Genomic DNA, 17,830 nt, shown 5'->3' on the forward strand with positions numbered 1-17,830 from the left:
ACCCTCTGAGTGTATTGGTGGCATGATTTCCCTTGTTCTTTCCTGCGTGGGCATTTTTTAGCATCGTTACTTGTCTCGAGGTTTGGACCTTTATTTGTGATTCTAGGAAAGCGGCATAATAAGATTAGTTCTGTTGTGTAGGCCTGGCGCTTGGCTCTATGATTTGGGTCTACTCCTTTGAATTAAAGATATATGTACAGTCCTATAGCGTCTTCGTCTTGAGCAAACGTGATTTTTTAATACTGAGAAGAAGAAGAAGCCAATGGATGTTGAAGCTATTTATTTTCGGAACCGATGGCTTGTGAATCAGGCAAACTTCATCCTTGATTCTCCTCGGCTTCCTTAACAACATGTGGAGGCCGGCCAGCAGTGATTTGAGAGGGAGTCGGTACGAAGGTAGGTCGTACGAATCTGGGGTTGGATAAGAGTACTGTTAAACCTAGGAAATGTGGATTGAGGTCAAGAGGTTCAAGGCGAGCTGGTACCTGTTAGAATTGTAGACACTGCCGAATTTCCAATCCTTCACATCTTGCATCAATAGCTCTTCTCGTCGCTCGCCTGCCCACACTCTTCGAACCATATCTCTATCCTCTTCCGCTTGCATAACGGGCGTTAGGTGAATGCGAGCCCACCGCTTCTCACGGAGCAATTCACTGTGAATAACGGCGTTCGTAAATTAGCCCACTAACACTCCCACTCCAGAGCGACGGAGTCACACACCGCTTCTCTTGATTGCCGTCAATGACTCGGTAGAAGCCCCAAGAGCATATCGCAAGGGTGGCGAAGATGTAAAAGGAGGGGCGAAACCCACGCGGGGGAAGGTTCCGCTGATTGAGCCATGGGTTAGTCAAAGTTCGGCAACCCGGGGAAGATGAGGGTCTGCTCATACCCGGTACTGGATGGGACCATACCCTCCGGTGGGAGGTAAATCTTGGGACATGGCTGGTTGTAATTCGTGAATTGACGATGTCGTTCTTTGTGGTGAGGTCGTCGGAGGAGGTTTGTTTGTTTAGTCGGTTCTCACACCCGAAACCTAGACCTCCCTTGTCGCCAGGACCGATGGACCAACCACATTTCACTTCACTCCCTCGTCGACAAGAATTGAACGTCTCGAATAGGCGCGAAAGAACAGTCCCGTTATTCTGCCTGTGTCACAACGATACTCTAGCGCAATCACATTATTTCTATCCGGCCACGAAGAACCGAAGGGGTCTTGCTGCTTAACAAAGCCTTTGCCTTGGGCGAAACGAACTATCAGACTTGGTCTACGCAAAATCTCCCCCGAAGGAGCCTCGGATCCAGACGCGTCACCCTCCATTGTGACGCCTGTCGACATGGACGCTTCTAATAACATGATGATGCCATCTTCGATGGACCCAATGCAATTCCAACAGAACCAGCAGAACCAGCATATGCAGAATTCTCCTGTCGCCCAACAGTCGCCCCACGCGTCGCTGATGCACAATGGGAATTCTCGACATCCATCGCCGGGATTCCAGGCTCCATCTTATCATGTCAATCCAGTTGTCCCCCTCAAGAGAGCGCGGCCGCGTGAGGATTCCGTCAATATATCGCCACGCCAGACTCCAGGTGTTTTACCAGGTTCTCGCTCTCAAACCCCACAGAGTGGCGTCGGACAGGTCCCCAGCAATCAGGTATATCATCTCTACGGAGCCGGAAACCCAAATGTACCTCAGAGGCCCCTTAGCGCAACCCCCTCTTTTATGCCACAGCTCAGCCAAGGTGCTCCGAATAACGGTACGCTATCACCCATTATGCAAAGCCAAGTTTATAAAACGCCAAATTCGAGTAGCGTTGCTGGTCCTGGCCAGCCCCCTCCGCCTAAGCGGATGGCTACTCAATCCCCGAGTCCGTTCTCACCAGCTAACCAACAGCACATGTTCATACAACAAGGATCACCAACCTCCGAGCACAGCGTTACTCGCAGCGTAACTCCTCATGGGTTCCCTACACAACCGCAACCAAATCCTGGCTTCGCGATGCAAGGCCAGCGTGCTTTCTCTCCTCCGAATGGGATGGGCCAGGCGATGAATATACCCCAGAATTTCCAACCGAATCCGGGGGCCCAGGCGATGTACAATCAGATGCAGAGACAACAGCAGCAAAAATTGATGCAACAATCAGTTCAAATCCAGGGTGGGCAGAATCCAATGATACAACACCATGGAAGGAACATCGCCGTATCGACGTTGCCAGGGTCTCACCCAAATCCGAATGCCAAAATCTCAGGACGGGGTGGCCCTAATCCGGACCAGTTCGCAAGATCCCTGCAAGATTTTATGCAGAAACGAGGCACGCCTATCACAAGCCTCACGGCCCTTCTAGGGGACCGGCAAATACACTTGTTTTCTCTATACCTACTTGTCCAACGATTTGGAGGTCACCGAAGCATCACAGCAACAAATCAATGGGCTTCCATCGCGCAGAGCTTGCAGTTAAGCGTAGAAGCGCATTCCAGTGTTATCGAACAATTGGCTCAAGTATACCAGAACAATTTAGCCCCGTTCGAGGATGCATATCGGAAAAGTACGCAGGCGCAGCATAATGTGCCAATGCATGCGCCAAACGCAAATACGGTCTCACATTTGGGAATGGGAAAACAGCCCCACGGAACATCTCAAAGCCCAACTAAGCAGTCCTCTCAGGAAGCTAACGCGGGCAACTTTCAAACGCCGTCGCCGGGAGCCTTTCAGAATCCAAACGCCCCGTTCCAGGGCGGTTTACCTGGAAGCAAGACTATCCCGTCCGCGGCCACCCACTCGTCATACCCTCCCGCTGTCGTATCGGGCACCGCTTCATTCAATCAAACTCAAACTTCAAACAAGAATCTACCACTCCAACCAGTCCCTGGGGGGCTACTACCCCAACCATCCGATATAGTTCAGTCCGTCGGAACCCCAACTCGGGAAAAACACAATCTCCATTTTAATCCAAAAGTACGCGGACTCGATACTCATGGCGGTGTTGATGTTGCGGTCTTGAGCGGAATTGGGGCAGAAATCGTGCATCTGCGCCCTACCGTCCCAACATTCAACGAATTGGGGATAATCGATGTTCACGCTCTGACTATGAGTTTAAAGTCGGGACTACAGGCAGAGATCAGGTTGGCATTAGATACACTTGTAACAGTGTCAGTTGAGTCGCAATGGTCCTTGTCCCTCAAGAGCTGTGAAGACCTGGTGGAGACTCTCGTAGATGTAGCGGAGTCAGAGGTCTCGCTATTGAGGGAGAATGTTGTGACATTAGACATCGAACCCTTTTTCCCACCATATGAAGAAGTTCTCCGGGGCTGCCGACAAGAAGCCAATACTCTGCTTGCAGTACCGAAAGTTGGGAGCCAGTCTTACGAGTTGGATAGAGCCGCCGATAGGCTCATTGCTATAACGACTATCTTCCGGAACCTGTCATTTTTTGAATCGAATCATGACCCTTTAGCAGAAAGCGGTGTCATAAAATTCGTCGCTAGCATCATTGATATAATATGCCGAACGAAAATGCTTCTCCGGTCGAACAACAATACGCTCGACTTCATGAAGGACATGATAATATTCCTCTCCAACCTTTCGCAATCCATTATTTTACCCGGAAAGCAGGAGGCTCTCGGGCTCTTGCGCTTTATCCTGTCGTTTGCACCTCAACCAGGCCCATATTCCTCGAGAAGAATTCTACCCATGTTCGCGTCTTATCATCCATCGATTCACCGGTATCTACCCCCTGCGGTTGATAGTTTGGCGAAGCTTCTGGTTCGGGATGATCCTAATCGCGGCTACTTTAAAGAGCTTTTTACTTCCGAGCCAGGCACGGAGCGGCCTTGGGATCTGTTAACGCGTTCGTTCGCCCTAGCTATATCGCCTATTCCTGTGGCCGACAACGTGCGTATGATGTTACCTCAGGCGGTTGAAGCCCGAAAACCTTATCTAGAACAGGGGATGCTTGCAGCAGAGATTCTATCTGGGATTGCCGCACAGGAGGATTCTCACCTTGCGCTCTCGTGGTTGTCATCGGAAGATGGCTTTTCTCATAGTCTTGTCCGCTTGGTGTATTTTTTGTGCACCCAACAACAGACCGTCAGACCTATGAATGGTCGAGGGGCGTCATATCAAGACGATGGGCAACCTTTCTCTCGCATCATCCAGCGGGGAGCGACTGTTCTCCGCAACCTTTCTTTGACTTCAACGAATGATTATAATTTCGATGGTTTATTGGGCTCGATTGAATCACTGAACCTCTTGGATACCGAAGCGGATAGCCTTAAGAGCATGTTTCTAGCCGGGATGGCATCCAAGAAGGAAATTTTATTTGGGGCTCTGATGAACCAGAGCGTCGACGCCAAAGCTCTTGGTTATATGTGTGAATTTAGCGGTTTCGCGGGGAACGCAGAGAGTGATGAAGTTTATTAGATGGCATTCCCCCAATAGGTCTGATTGCTCCCTCTTTTTCTTTTTGTTTTTTCGTCGACTTAAACGGACGGATAGGCGCGAGGCGATCCCGTTTCTTATGAAGCTATGTATATTTAAATCTTCGTTATATACTATAATCTATAGCATGAATAACCCCATACCGACAGAACAAGAGGATTCACGTAGACGCTGTCATGTAGCTCACTACTCACCCCTGCTTCGAGGGAAGAAATCCGAAGGAAATGATCAAGCGATACCATTAAACTTAATCCTCTTCCATTCGCACTTAAGTTTCGGCCTCGAAATTAGAATAATTATTTAGCTATGAAGTACTAGAAATATATATATTTGAACATTATGCAGAACGTGTCTTAGTAGGAATATTCCAAATACATCTGATCCCTCCTAGTCTTGTATTGTAGAAGCTTCACGTTGAATCCGATCCTATGCTCTATGTCTTCCTCCACTTTGGTACTCTGAACAACCAGTAAAACAGGATAGCAATAATGGTGTTGAAGACAACATAAACCCACACAATCCCGAAGTCCCTCCACCTCTCCGAAAAATCTGAATTGATACCTACCAAAAATGAGTTCGTTCCATTCATTTGGCAGTACTGGCAGCTCTCCAGACCCGAGGCGAGAGGATCTAAGATATACCCACCAGCCTCGGACAGGTACGGCTCCAAATATTCGCCACAAGTTAACCCTTCCGGTGCCTGGAATTTCTGGTATTCGTTTTCAGCACAATGAACGGGTGCATTTGCCAGCGTCGTGGCCATAAAGCTCGACGTAAAGTACGTGAGAGGATTGACACGATACATAAAAATCCAGAACCCAGGAAGGGTTTTCGGCCCTGACAGAATACCACAGAAGGCGTACATCTTCAGGAAGTTAGCATTGCCGCCATTTCCAAGTTCATAAAGGGTTCTTACCATTATAGACAATGCGTTCGCATTAGCGGAGGCTACTTCCGGATTTTCGATTCCGGAAATCATCATGATTGCAAAGGAGCTAGCGAACATAAATATCACCCAAATCAAAAGAACAACAAGTATTCCCCGTGAATGGACCATATCAGTATATTCCGCATTTCTGTAAAGCCCCATTGGGTAATACCAAACGAAAAAGCATAGTATTCCGATCGCCTGGATCTAGTAAGCATTTATTCGATGTAGTGACGACTTTAGGGTTACCTACGGAGTTCCATGCAAATTCAACTATCAGATTCGAAAGGATAAACGCTTGCCAGCTATAGGTTCTCGATTGTCGCTCTCGGGCTTCGTAGAGCGTTCTCTGGGTGACAAAAACGGGTATTATTTGCAGAACAACGGTAATGATGACGAATATAAAGGCAAAGACACCAAACATTTGATTATTCAGGCCTTGCATTGTATTTTCGCCCATGAAGAACGAAAACCCGATGAGCATAGACTATTGCACCATAAAGAATTAGCATATGTGTCCGAGGTTTTACGGAGAGCCAGAACTTTACGTACGCAACCAACAGCTAGTAATATCTTGGAATATATGTAGGATGGAGTTCTCCAGTACTGCTCAAACACTCTTTTTAGGACCTGAAAGAGCTGGACCATGAAAGGGGCGGCAAACTGTTGGTGACCAGAAACGACTTCATCTGCAACCATTGATGGGTTGTTAACGAGGCTTCTGAGTCTTCTCAGTTCTGCTCTGACCTCATCATATTCCGGGCTTTGCTTCCACACTGACGACCAATCGATCTCCGAATGTGTGCCAGGCGCTGCACCAATAACCTCCAGCATATACTCAGCAGGATTTGCATTGGTTGGGCAAGGCGCACCACCGTTGCGAGCGAAGTAGTCCAGGAGTGTACTCGAGTTCTTCCCTACCTCCCCAAAATACACCGTCTTGCCCCCTTTCGCTAGTAGTAATAGTCTGTCAAATCGTTGGAAAAGCATTGCAGAGGGCTGATGGATAGTGCATAAAATTGCTTGGCCGGATTTCGTTAGCTTTTCCATCAAGTTACAGATTGACCATGAGGTTTGGCTGTCCAATCCGGATGTCGGCTCGTCCAAAAACAACAGTAGTCTTGGTCGTGCAGCGAGTTCTACACCGATCGTCAAGCGTTTTCTCTCTTCGACGTTCAGCCCAGATCCCGGTACTCCAACAACTGCGTCGGCGTAGTGGCCCATGCCCAATAAATCAATAACGTAATCCACATAAGCCATTTTTTCCTCGTAGGAGTAATGCGGAGGTTGTCTTAATAAGGCGCTGAATTTTAGTGCCTCTCGAACTGTCGAGGAATGAAGATGGAGATCTTGCTGCTGTACATAACCTGTTTTTCGCTGAAAAGATTCATCGCGATCACGTCCATCTACGAACATATTTCCGGAAATGACACCGACTGTAGTTCTGCTGGCAAGAACATCCAACAATGTTGTTTTACCAGCTCCGGATACACCCTACATCCTTCAAAGTTAGTGTAAGATGCTCGTTCGATCATCGGGATATTTTCCATACCATCAAAGCCGTCAGCGTCCCGGGCTTGATCCATCCATCAACGTTATCCAGAATGACTCGGGGTTCTCCTTTGATTTGTACTTCATAGCAGACATCCTCCCAATGAAAAATTGAGCTCTGCGTGCTTAGAGGCTGGGCTGTGTCGCTGCTATCGTCATGTTCTTGGTAACGGGAGGGTACTGATTTGCCTGCCTCCTCATCCTCGCGTTCTCTTTTTGCCCTTGCCCTGTGTATTTTACCTCTTTTGAATACTTTAACCTCGCCTCTTGAACGTTCGGATGATACTAGTTCTGATGTAAGGAGGTGGCAAGCCATGAGTCCCACTGTGAAGACGATCAGGATCCCAAAATTACGCCACTTATGATTTTCCTGAAGCCCGAAGGTAGTTTGAATGTAGGCTGTCCCGCTGACGACGTCAAGCCCCGGCAATGAGCCTTTAGATGCACATGTCCTCTGTTCAAGGTTTACAGAATCATACCCTGGGCCGGACGGAATGTATCCAGAACATGAATAGTCCTGGCCGTGGAACTCATTTACCATGGCGCTTTCAAACCCATAACTGATTGGATTCACCCATCTGATCCAGGATGCCCACCCTTTCATGTACTGAACCGGGATCGCGAATCCGGTGTATAGAACGAGGGCGATGATGATAATTGATGACGGAGCCATCGCTTGATCGATAGTTTTCGTCACCGAAGCGAAGAAGCGGAAAAATGTGGATATTGTAAGTGTCATGGTAAAAGATATCAGGAAAAAAAAGAAGAACGCCCCCGCTTCGCGGCGTAGGCCTGTCGTAAAGTACAGAATAACATTTGTTATTAGACCATTAGTGATCTTATAGGGCAGATCCATAATAAAAGACGACAAAGCTTCCGCGCTCGGATGGTAAAGCGCATAACGATTATGTTTCTCGACAATTGTGCGTTTAGCGTACAACGAGATGATTTCGATCAGAGAAGAGAAAGCGTCTAATCTTTCGTCAGCCATCTAAGCATCCCGTATAATAAAGGTGTTAGTATTAGCTTACTTAAAAGGATCATCATGAATAACACTACACCCCGAGGGTAAAGCGAAGTCGTCGTTTGAGGTAAGTTTACGAAGATACTAGCGATTATTAAGGCTTCGAAGATATTTGTCGCCAGCATCGCAATTGGGATCGATGGGTCATTTTTCAATTTCCGGAGCTCCCTCCAGTTACAGAGTTTTACCTGCGATATGTATGATAGGGTATACGGCGAATTCTCGCGTTGATTGTTGGATTTTTCCGCCTTCCTTGATCCAGAAAATTTCAGGAGGTGTTCACCGTTGAAGGGATGTTCGTCATGATAATCGTCTATCTCCTGGATTAACCGTTTGTACTCGCTGCTCTCCCTCCAGCACCTCACAAAGTCATCCGGCGTTCGTGGGGCAGTTGTTTCAAAACCTAGCTTGATCAACCTTTCCGTAGGGCTGGTCATCGAAGTTAAAAAGTCAGGCGTCGTCTGCGACTCCGGGCAATCAAACCCGAGCTTTATGAAGTACGCTCTCGCTTCTGTTGCTTTCCCAAAATAAACTTGTCTGCCCTCATAAAGAACGGTGACTTTATCAAACAACTGAATCGAATGGTAGGCGTTAGTATGTAGAAGTTCACCTTTTGTGGGGAGTTCTTACTTCGTAAGCTGCCTGCGGGGATTGGTAGATAGCCACACAGGCTGTTGATCCGAATACGTCACTCTGAGTTCTCAGTGTTTTGCAAAACTCTACAGCATTAGCTGAGTCCAAGCCTCTCGTGCTATTGTCCCAGCATTGAAGAGGAGCGTAACTAAGGCTTGCCTCAGCAATCGTGACTCTCTTTCTCTCGCCCCCACTGACACCCCTGACAAAATCGTTACCAACCCGTGTATTGATAGTGTGACTGATGCCAAACATTGCCATAATGACATCCCGCAAATGCGTTGCGTATACACTCCGATCGACGCCGCCGGGAATTGTACTGGGGGCACGGGCTAGAGCGGCGAAGTAAAGGGTATCACCTACAGACAGCTGGGGGTAGTGTGCGTCGACTTCAGCTGTATAGATCGCTTCACCCTTAAAAGCCGTTGTCATCTTCTGGGGTGTGATCCCTTGATAGTTTAATAGCGACTCCGGGCTAACTTTAAGGCCATGGGTGTCCCCGGCTATTGTCTTGAGCAAGGTAGAGCACCCAGAACCTGGCGGGCCGAGGCTATATTCGATTAACTTGGTTAGCTATTGGCTTCTACGTATTTAACTGTGTAGGACATACACGCAAAGCATCTCACCAGGGAGCAAAAGTCCGTTCATATCCCGAAGAATATCGATTTTATTTTGACCGTAGCCGAGCAGAGATGGGAGCTTGAACACGGCGTTTCCGACACTGGACTGGTAATCTGTTACCGAACCCATCCCCCAAACATTCAGGTTCTTAAATGCCAAACCGGCAACTCTGGGAGGAACGCCATCGTCTGACTTGTATCTGATGTTGTAGAACGCCTTGGCCCACTCTCTGGCTTTGAAATTGGGACTTTTGGGATCCAGCGGGCCATCCGGGGTCGCAGTAAAAGGCGACTCATGAGAAGCTTGGATCGATCTAATGGTGAAATTTCGGGCAAGCTTGAGAACTTCATTTTCCTCTTGTTGGGTTATATCGTCGTTACTGGCTACGGCGATACCGGGCCCTTCATCGGCATTGCCGAATTGGACCTTTTCGTTGTCCTTCGCACCAGGAGGTGGATTATTCATTGTTGGCGGCTAGGCCTTAGCGGCTCCGCGGCTTGTGCTTGCAACTATCCAAAGATTGCTTCGTTCGATATATATACTTCTTAAGAAATATACAGGTACCTCCCAGTCAATGAAAGACTGGGGCTGAGGATTGGGGTTTATGTCAAATTTGTAATAAGTAAGCAAGTAGGTATTGATTACAGGACTTGTCTACCAGGCCGTTTTATACGAGTGCCATCTCGTTACCCGGAATTTCAAGGACCGAGATGTAGGAACGCGACAAGTTCCAAGATTCTTGGGATGTTTATATTACGGCAGTTGGTACGGATTAATTCTAGTATTTTGATCTGCGATTGGTTGTTTTTCCTGTGATATATTGCCGTGATCGTGTTTAGGTGTGGTAATCTTTAAAGTTTGCCGCGGAGTCCACGGGCAGCCGATTTGCATGGATGTCCGAAGCAGTTTTAGTGTTCCTCACCTGCATTTTCTCACCTAATCAAGAACTTTTCACCTAATTGAGTATTTACCTACTTAAGTAAGTGCTTACTCAATAAGCACTAGTTCTGGTGAGGCTGGCGCAATTGATACCCACATATACTGTGCAGGGGTGTGTATTACCCATGTTCAGCATGTCGACTTGGCTACGGAGTACAGAGGATAGTTACTAGGGATGCCATGCAATGCGCAATGTGTTGATGCAGCTCGACGTCATTCGCCATGACGACAGACTTCTTCTTCTTCTTCCTCTACCGCTTCCTGCGCTGCTACTCAAAATGCGTCGCCGCGTGTTGATAATACGCCATGCCACGGCCCACAGCGAGCATTGTTGACATAATCCCAATATTAAGTACCTGTGCCTAGATTTCTTTCGTGAAACGGACCTCCCCATCTCGATCTAACTCCGTTTCGCGCGTTACACGACCACCACCTTCGAATCGGATGTGCTCTCTGCAGCTCTGGACAAGAGCACCGGAATAGTCATCCTGCGGCTTCGTTGGCACAGGCACATGCGCCCGTGCAATCCCTCTTAGGCAACGCCTACTTAAAAACGGACCTGCCACCATGTTAAGCAAGCTCAAACTTACAAATCTTCGACGGCGGTCTCGCCAAAGCTTAAACGTCGCTTCAGAGATTCCCTTGGCACATTCTGGCGCTCGCGTGCCAGACCCTCATCAGTGGGGATCCGATGATGCTGCAAACGGAGTAACAATAACACCTGGTGGTTCTTCGCCGTCCGTTATGTCGGCTGGCACTGCCTGGAATGATTCAGCCCGGGCGTCGATATCGTCACAACAGTTCGTCCCGCCAGTCCCCCCGAAACCGAATTTGGAGGAACCACCCGGCGAAGATCTAGGGTCTCCGGCGTTAAGACGCCAATCCACATACGTATGTGTCCGAGGAATAGCCTTCAAGCATTCTATAGAGACCATCGTTTGCTAATTTTTCCGGTTGACGACTAGATAAACCCACATATCCCAATCACCCAACCAGCGCAGCCATTCTCACCGAGCGCACCCCGAATACTTTCTATTAGCGATGGCTCGTGGGCCTTCGCCTCCGTATTGTTGGTGTTTGGTCAATGTGGCCCACCCGATCGACCGCAGGACGGAACAGTCATCGTTCATCATCATCACGGGGGTTTCCCGCCCACGTCTTGGCCGGTATCCGATGGATTCTTTCGCGCACTGGTCTACCTCGAGCCCGGTCCCAACAAATTACAATTCGAGTATGCGTCTTCTAGGACAACGCCGTTATCTAAATCGCAAATGACCATCCACATGATGCCGCTAGCTGCCCCACCACTTCACTTGGTAATACTCCTTGGAAAAGACTCGCCGGCTACGTTTGATTGCCCCCCAGACAAAATTAAAACCCAAGGTAACGGGTTGGATACCGCTGTCAAGAAATTTCGTATGGCAGCATATCTTTGGCAAGCATATACCGCAGAAGAAATGGCAAAGAATAAATTCGGGAGACGAACGTTCAGATTTGAGGAAACATGGACTGCGGAGTCGATTTCTCACCGCGATAAAATGCCCAGGATGGTACCTAAGGTCCATGTGCTCCGTTCAGAGAGAACTGTCGCCGAAATTAGAGATCTCGATATTGCGCAGCAAAATTCGAGTGGGAAAAAGACGGGAGAATTGTGGAATATCGCCTATCAAGCTGTAGAAAAGCACTTCGCACCAAAAACTGCCTACGAAAGGAAACACGTTGCCGTTTTAATTCTCGATTCGAAATGGGACCCCGCGTCGAATGTCATTACTGGCCATGCCGCGCTTGGTGGTGGGTCCGGATTCATTCAAATGGGGATATTTGGCAGCCATTCACTTCATACCTGGCCAACATTCATAGAAGATGTTGTTCCTTCCGTAAGTTCACCCACTCGAATGTTCTGGAGGATGTGTAAGCTAATCTTCTAAGTTCACTGACTGCACAAGGACCGATACTAGAATTATTGCTAACGATGCAGGCCAATCTGGTTCCTACTGGTATGCTATTTTTATTTTTAGCGCTTACCGTTGAGGACCCCTGCTTATAGAAAAATAGGGAAGCATGTTGCATCGGTATTGGGGCCTTTCTTCACGAGGTTGGGCATGCTTTTGGATGTCCTCATCAGCCATCCGGTATCATGGTTGGTAAAAAAATATCCATCGAGCTTACAAAGAGGGGGCCGTGGCTCACATTCTTGATCTATAGGTTCGTGACTACATCAGGATCAATAGATCGTTTGTTACGAGGGTATGAGCACACCTACGATTTTCTGATTGTATGTATAATAATGTCTAAACGGGGTATTTATTTTGCAGGAGTCATATTCTACTAGAACCAAGTCTCCCGGGTTACGGTATGTATCAAGGACGAACTTCGATCTAACGCATAAAACTAATGGACAAATGAAGCCTCTGTATGCCTAAAGATGAGTGTCACTGGCACCGACTGGATATATTGAGATTTAGATTCCATCCGTGTTTCAAATCGGCTTCCGACCCCCCTTTCATATTCGAGGGCGACAATCCCCAGGTATATGGCGTAGGGGTCGCTGCCGTCATAGTTTCTTCGACCGGAGCCGCCTGGGTTGAAATATATGTTAATGGGACGTTGCAAAACTACTAGTATGTTGATTCCGCATTTTCTGGGAACGAACGAACGGACGCTGAAGATTTATTAGCGAAGTATTCCCGAAAGTGGAACGTAATCTCACTGTCTCGGTGTCCGACATTCTATCTAAAGTGCCACCCGCCGAAAAATCTAGAAAAATCAAGCTGAGCGTATTCACTATCGGTAACGGAAAATTGGACATCGACGACTTTCTGGAAACCGCACAAAGCTTCGTTAAGCTCTCCGGGGGTGAGAAAGCTTACCAGAGCATGAAACTGGGCCTGGGTGGAGGGGCCCCCAGCGAAGCAATTCTGCCGATTGGAACGAATAGAGTTCTGAATGGTATTCGTGTTTATTCTGGTTCAGCGTATGTTTTGTATCGTCTATAATCCACCGTGCCCCTAACTTACACTGATTTTAGTCTGAATGGTATTGAGTTTATTTTTGACGATAGCTCCTCGTCGATATTTGGAAACCGGGGAGGTTCGTGTTCTGAATTCTTTTTGGATACGAGGAGAGGCGAGTCCCTCCTTGGGTTCTCTGTTAGAAGCGGTTTTTGGGTGGATGGTTGCGATATTCTCACTACCCTTGGTCGCCGTTCGCCCTTTTTTGGAAACTCCAATGGTGGTTCACCGTATGTATAAATCTACTATGATGTATCTCTCGTTTCGTTGGCGGATGCTTACGTGTCGTAGGTATACAATGATACCCCCTAGGGGCTATAGAATCGTTGGCGTATCAGGTACCGTTGGGCAGGTAAGGCACCATTTCTTCCCCCCTCGGTTTGGTTTTGCTGACAATGCTTGGTTTGTCCGAATTAGTGGGTCGATTCATTTGCCATCCTATACATGTGAGTGGCACGGGCTGTTGGGAGTCCGGCAAGGCTACTTGTGCCAACACGATTTTGAGGATCGGTCGACGGAGGGGTTATATTATAGAGTCTCCTCTTTGTCTCTTTGTGTATTATCTGAAGCCTACGCTTCGTAGCAACTCTTCCAATTAGAACTCTGACGGTTTGGCGCGCCAAGGGACTTGCTTTGACTTTGAGAACTTGAAACGAATACCTTCCTCCTTGAACTTGGGAGTATTGTATTCCCGGTTCCGAACACTCTATCTTATCTATACCTTCTTATTCCCCCTTGACTCCACGGTTCTACGAGGGCCTCGCGGTTATGCCAAAGCGTGTCAGGTATTTGCGGGGACTGATTTACAAGGCTAGCATTGGTCGTTTTTCGCCGGAATGGTTCCTCCTAGATAGGCTATAGGCACCGAGCAAGCACCAGAAGGCTAGAATCCCAGGATGTTACATGTATGAGTGTTTAGGATATAGACGGTAACGCTAGCGCGAGTTGATTCCATGAATCGCTAATGAAACGCAGTTGGCACGTGGGGAAACACATAAAACGGGTCCTCGAAGACTTAAATGCGTGACAAAAAAAAATTAAATAAAAAGGAAAGGGGATTATTAGTTCGCCGACACCTTCCCATGAAGTGAACATGGGTACAACGATACCATTCGAATGCAACCTAGGATGGTACAGAAAATGGCGATAAAAAGAAAAGGAGAAAGGAAGGAAAAAAGAAAGAGGGAAAAAGGAAAAAAGGAAGGAGGGAAGGAAATCAGAAACAAAGTCGCATCTCCCAGCCTTTGTCAAACAAATCCTTCGATTCCTCATTCATTTCCGGGGCCCACTCCGTTTGTGGAGGAGAAAGCATGGCATTACTAATATCAAGAAACTGCACTTTCATGTCCTGTCCTTCTTTCATTTCTCGTACAACTTCGTCATCGACAATGCTGTGAAGGCCACGGGCGTCGACCCGGATTACACGACGTATGTGGGTGGGATCTAGCCCACACCTCACGGCTATTTGATTCGTTAAACAAGCTTCTGAACGTTCGCGGAGATACACGGCTTTGTAGTAATGTTGCTCTGCCCCAGAAGACGCCATGGTATTGAGGACATAAACGCACATGACTGCCGTCCGTTAGCTTATACTGCGAACGCGATACAGGAGAGGAGACTTACTAGGCTTCGGCTGGCGATCGGCCGGTGGAACGTAGCTTGAGTCGATGCCTATAGCCTCTATCCAACCGGCGAGTATGCCTGCATCGTTGCTTGTTTTTACTCTTGTTATTTCATTAGGTGCGAAACGTTGGCCGACAGAACGGAAATTTTCGGGATTGTTTTGATCCCCAGACTGGATATCGTGATGGCTTGGAAGAGATGCCGAACTTGGACTCGGAGAAACAAAAGACGAGGCACTAACGCTGCTCATCATACTGGCAGCCGACGGCCGCCTCATCCAGTTTTCATCCAGGCCGTCATGAGATTCACCTGCAAGATGGACCGGATACAGGTCTGGGTCATCTTGCTCTTCACCCCTTAGATATAAAACACTAACGGGGCGTGTACTTGTGAACATATCCTGCAAGGCATTGATTTTCTGATTTATATCATCATCACTAGCTTTGTTTCCGCTGGTGGAGCTCGCAGATGATATGGACCAAGTCCGCTTGTGCTTGACCGCTTTACCAGGTTTCCCACCCTCCAGGTTCGATGATTTGTTGCTGGCCATAGAATCCTTCCTCTTCTTACCACTACCAGGCTCTTCCGAAGCATCCGCCTGTTGCTTAAGCTTGTCCATTGTTTTTTTGACATGAAGTATGTCATTTGCTAGCTTACGCTCCGCCCCATGGTCGCGAAAGAGTTTGACCTTGCAGTAACAGACTTCCGCCTGCGCGTTCGAGGGCTGGGGTAGACCGGAAGCCAGCAATTCAGTTTTTGCACAGAGGCGAACGGGTATACCTTTAACACCTTTGGAATGGCTAAAGTCGGTGGAGAGAAAATTGAAACGGACGGAGACAACAGTTTCAAAGGCACCCGGAGCGGGAGTCCACACAACAGAAAACCCGTCAAAAGAAGCAGTATCAACTTCCATGCGACCACGTTTCTTTTCGTCCTCTCCATTTGTTGACGTACTGACATACTCTACGGCCTGTAGCTTCCCGCCTCGTTGGTGTGCTTCGTTAGTACCCCTTCCTTCCTTCCAAAGTTGCCAGCAGGTAGCTGCTCTTTGCCTTTGTCCCTCATCTTGGAAGGATATTCTAATGAAAGTACGGTATCGGACGCCACCGTTTATGGGGGAAGGGGGTGAGGTGTCAACTATGCTAATTGTATAAGCCTGGCCTTTGTTCAAGTAAGTGACGGGAATTTCGTCGTGATGCCGGATCATCGCGGTTGGGGCGTTCAATGTCACATGGAACCGGAATCTAGACATTCGTTAGTGGGTATATCTCAGCCTCGGGTGGTTTCGACGTAACTTACTGTTCCGCCCCAGGATGTAAGACGCCTTGTCTGGTTTCCAGCACCTGTGGAGCATTAAATACTTGCTTAAACTCGGCTATTTCTTCTTCCCGGCCCGATATCTCCATCGGACTACCCTTTGGCGATGCCGGAGCATCGAAGTTATGAAGTGCATAGTCTTGATGAAGAGATGGGGCTAAAAATGGGTGGTAATTATGAAACTGTTGTGGGTTGATTGCGTGAGAAGTATATGCTTGTGTCGTGTTTAGAAGAGTCCCGTTCGAAGCAGCGGTAATCGGAGGACCGATACCTATGCCTATACTGGGTGTTTGCAGGTCGACATTCGGTTCTGAGAATGGAGGCGGTTGTAGGTTTCCTGGAGTTGGTGTGTAATAACCTGGCGGTTGGTTTGCGAAGGCGGCGAAAGCAGCGGAAGTCGGATCGAGTAAGGACGGTGTGAATCGAAACGGCTCTGCCGCCGCACGTGGCGTAGGATCAAGATCTTCATGCCCGAATCTGCATATATTGACGAAAGTGGTGAGGATACAAGTTAGCACGTGTAAATGCGACTGGTGTTGGTTTTTTTTCTCTCTTGTCGGTGTATGGTTATTGGTTTATGATTATGATTTATTCGATTGTGATTATTATTTCTCATTGGACTAACCTAGCTGGGTTCATATCTAGGTCATGTATTCCATTGGCAGTGGACTGGAGCTGCTCACCAGCCGTACTTGTGACATCTGGAAAAGAGAGGCGAAATTTTTCGAAAAGCTCATCTGGAGGCTTTTGCGAGGATTGCCTATGGTAAATTTAGGGTTAGCATGTAGGCTAGAAGGTACCAAGTAAGAGATAGTTGTATGGGGAAATGGGCTGGATTCGGGTGGCCAAGCAGGTTTTTGGAAGATTCCTTACCCTCCCCTCCCCTCAGTTATGCAGAGGACAGAGGGCCTGGGAAGACTTCTCGGGTAGTTTCTTCCGAATGGGACAGAGAGGAAACGAATGGACGGACGGACGAACAATGCAATTTGACGGAATACAGGAAAATCAGGGCACAGAAAAAGAAAAAGGTGGACCAAACCAGGCGGGGCCGGGCCAGGCAAGGCAAGGCATTTGGAGGACGCTGACATACCTGTTTCGAAACATCACGGATTGAGGGTATTATTAAAGGCTAGGTCCAATCGATTGGGAGTGGCGGATGGAACGATGATTTCCTTGGAAGAGATGGGATCTTGAATCTGGTATCTCGCTTGGTTGTAGGTATGATATGATGTATGGTATGTATGATATGGATGGATGGATGGATGGATGGATGTAGCACCCCCGTCATCCACGACTACGACTTAAAATTGTTTGGGGGACAGGCAATTGTACCACACGGAGACATGCACACATACACACACTCTCATCCACAGGCAGGCGGCGGGGCGGGCAGCGGGTAGCAGGTAGGTAAATCAAGTAACTAGAGTGCTTAAAAGGCAAGTGGGAGGTAGGCACACTGGGGGGGAGGACACCCCACACCCGGCAGGCGGGTAGGTAGGTAGATACTTGATAGGTAAAGAAGTACTTAGGTACTTAAGCAGGGAGGTAGCTGTGCCTTGGAAGGGGGACGCAGGAAGCGGAGGCAGGAGGCAGGAGGGGGCAGGAGGCAGCAGGTGCGAAGTGGGGGGACGTCCCTTGGAAGGGGCACCAGAGGACGAGCGGCAGACAGACAGACGAGCGAGGGAGCGCGAGGGAGAGGGCGGAGAGAGAACAAGGCCGGTTGCACTGGGAAAGGGCCCCGCGT

The 17,830-nt window shown here is 48.3% G+C and overlaps 5 protein-coding genes across 5 annotated transcripts; 2 read left to right on the plus strand and 3 right to left on the minus strand.

Annotated features, from left to right (window-relative positions):
* Positions 1-317: 317 nt before the first annotated feature.
* On the minus strand, positions 318-940 carry DFL_006226 (uncharacterized protein; the record flags this gene model as incomplete). Its single annotated transcript, XM_067635610.1, has 4 exons — positions 318-411; positions 486-653; positions 721-827; positions 890-940. The coding sequence occupies 4 exons, from the start codon at positions 938-940 to the stop codon at positions 318-320; spliced, it is 420 nt and encodes a 139-aa protein (XP_067490021.1).
* Positions 941-1,334: 394 nt separating this feature from the next.
* On the plus strand, positions 1,335-4,421 carry DFL_006227 (uncharacterized protein; the record flags this gene model as incomplete). Its single annotated transcript, XM_067635611.1, has 2 exons — positions 1,335-1,758; positions 1,915-4,421. 2 exons carry the CDS (start codon positions 1,335-1,337, stop codon positions 4,419-4,421), a joined length of 2,931 nt encoding a protein of 976 aa, XP_067490022.1.
* Positions 4,422-4,872: 451 nt separating this feature from the next.
* On the minus strand, positions 4,873-9,661 carry DFL_006228 (uncharacterized protein; the record flags this gene model as incomplete). The annotated part of the gene is made up of 8 exons (XM_067635612.1): positions 4,873-5,304; positions 5,356-5,568; positions 5,621-5,854; positions 5,920-6,861; positions 6,920-7,890; positions 7,950-8,514; positions 8,573-9,125; positions 9,186-9,661. The coding sequence occupies 8 exons, from the start codon at positions 9,659-9,661 to the stop codon at positions 4,873-4,875; spliced, it is 4,386 nt and encodes a 1,461-aa protein (XP_067490023.1).
* A 1,041-nt stretch (positions 9,662-10,702) lies between these two features.
* DFL_006229 (uncharacterized protein) lies at positions 10,703-13,596 on the plus strand (the record flags this gene model as incomplete). The annotated part of the gene is made up of 11 exons (XM_067635613.1): positions 10,703-11,026; positions 11,101-12,012; positions 12,065-12,132; positions 12,191-12,275; positions 12,341-12,382; positions 12,451-12,488; positions 12,544-12,756; positions 12,813-13,109; positions 13,164-13,376; positions 13,438-13,498; positions 13,564-13,596. 11 exons carry the CDS (start codon positions 10,703-10,705, stop codon positions 13,594-13,596), a joined length of 2,286 nt encoding a protein of 761 aa, XP_067490024.1.
* A 766-nt stretch (positions 13,597-14,362) lies between these two features.
* Positions 14,363-17,190, minus strand: DFL_006230 (uncharacterized protein; the record flags this gene model as incomplete). Its single annotated transcript, XM_067635615.1, has 6 exons — positions 14,363-14,718; positions 14,770-16,013; positions 16,069-16,300; positions 16,358-16,563; positions 16,712-16,846; positions 17,177-17,190. 6 exons carry the CDS (start codon positions 17,188-17,190, stop codon positions 14,363-14,365), a joined length of 2,187 nt encoding a protein of 728 aa, XP_067490025.1.
* Between the last annotated feature and the right edge of the window lie 640 nt (positions 17,191-17,830).

This window comes from Arthrobotrys flagrans (assembly GCF_004000055.1).
Source record: "Arthrobotrys flagrans strain CBS H-5679 chromosome Unknown unitig_9, whole genome shotgun sequence".
Taxonomy (NCBI): domain Eukaryota; kingdom Fungi; phylum Ascomycota; class Orbiliomycetes; order Orbiliales; family Orbiliaceae; genus Arthrobotrys; species Arthrobotrys flagrans.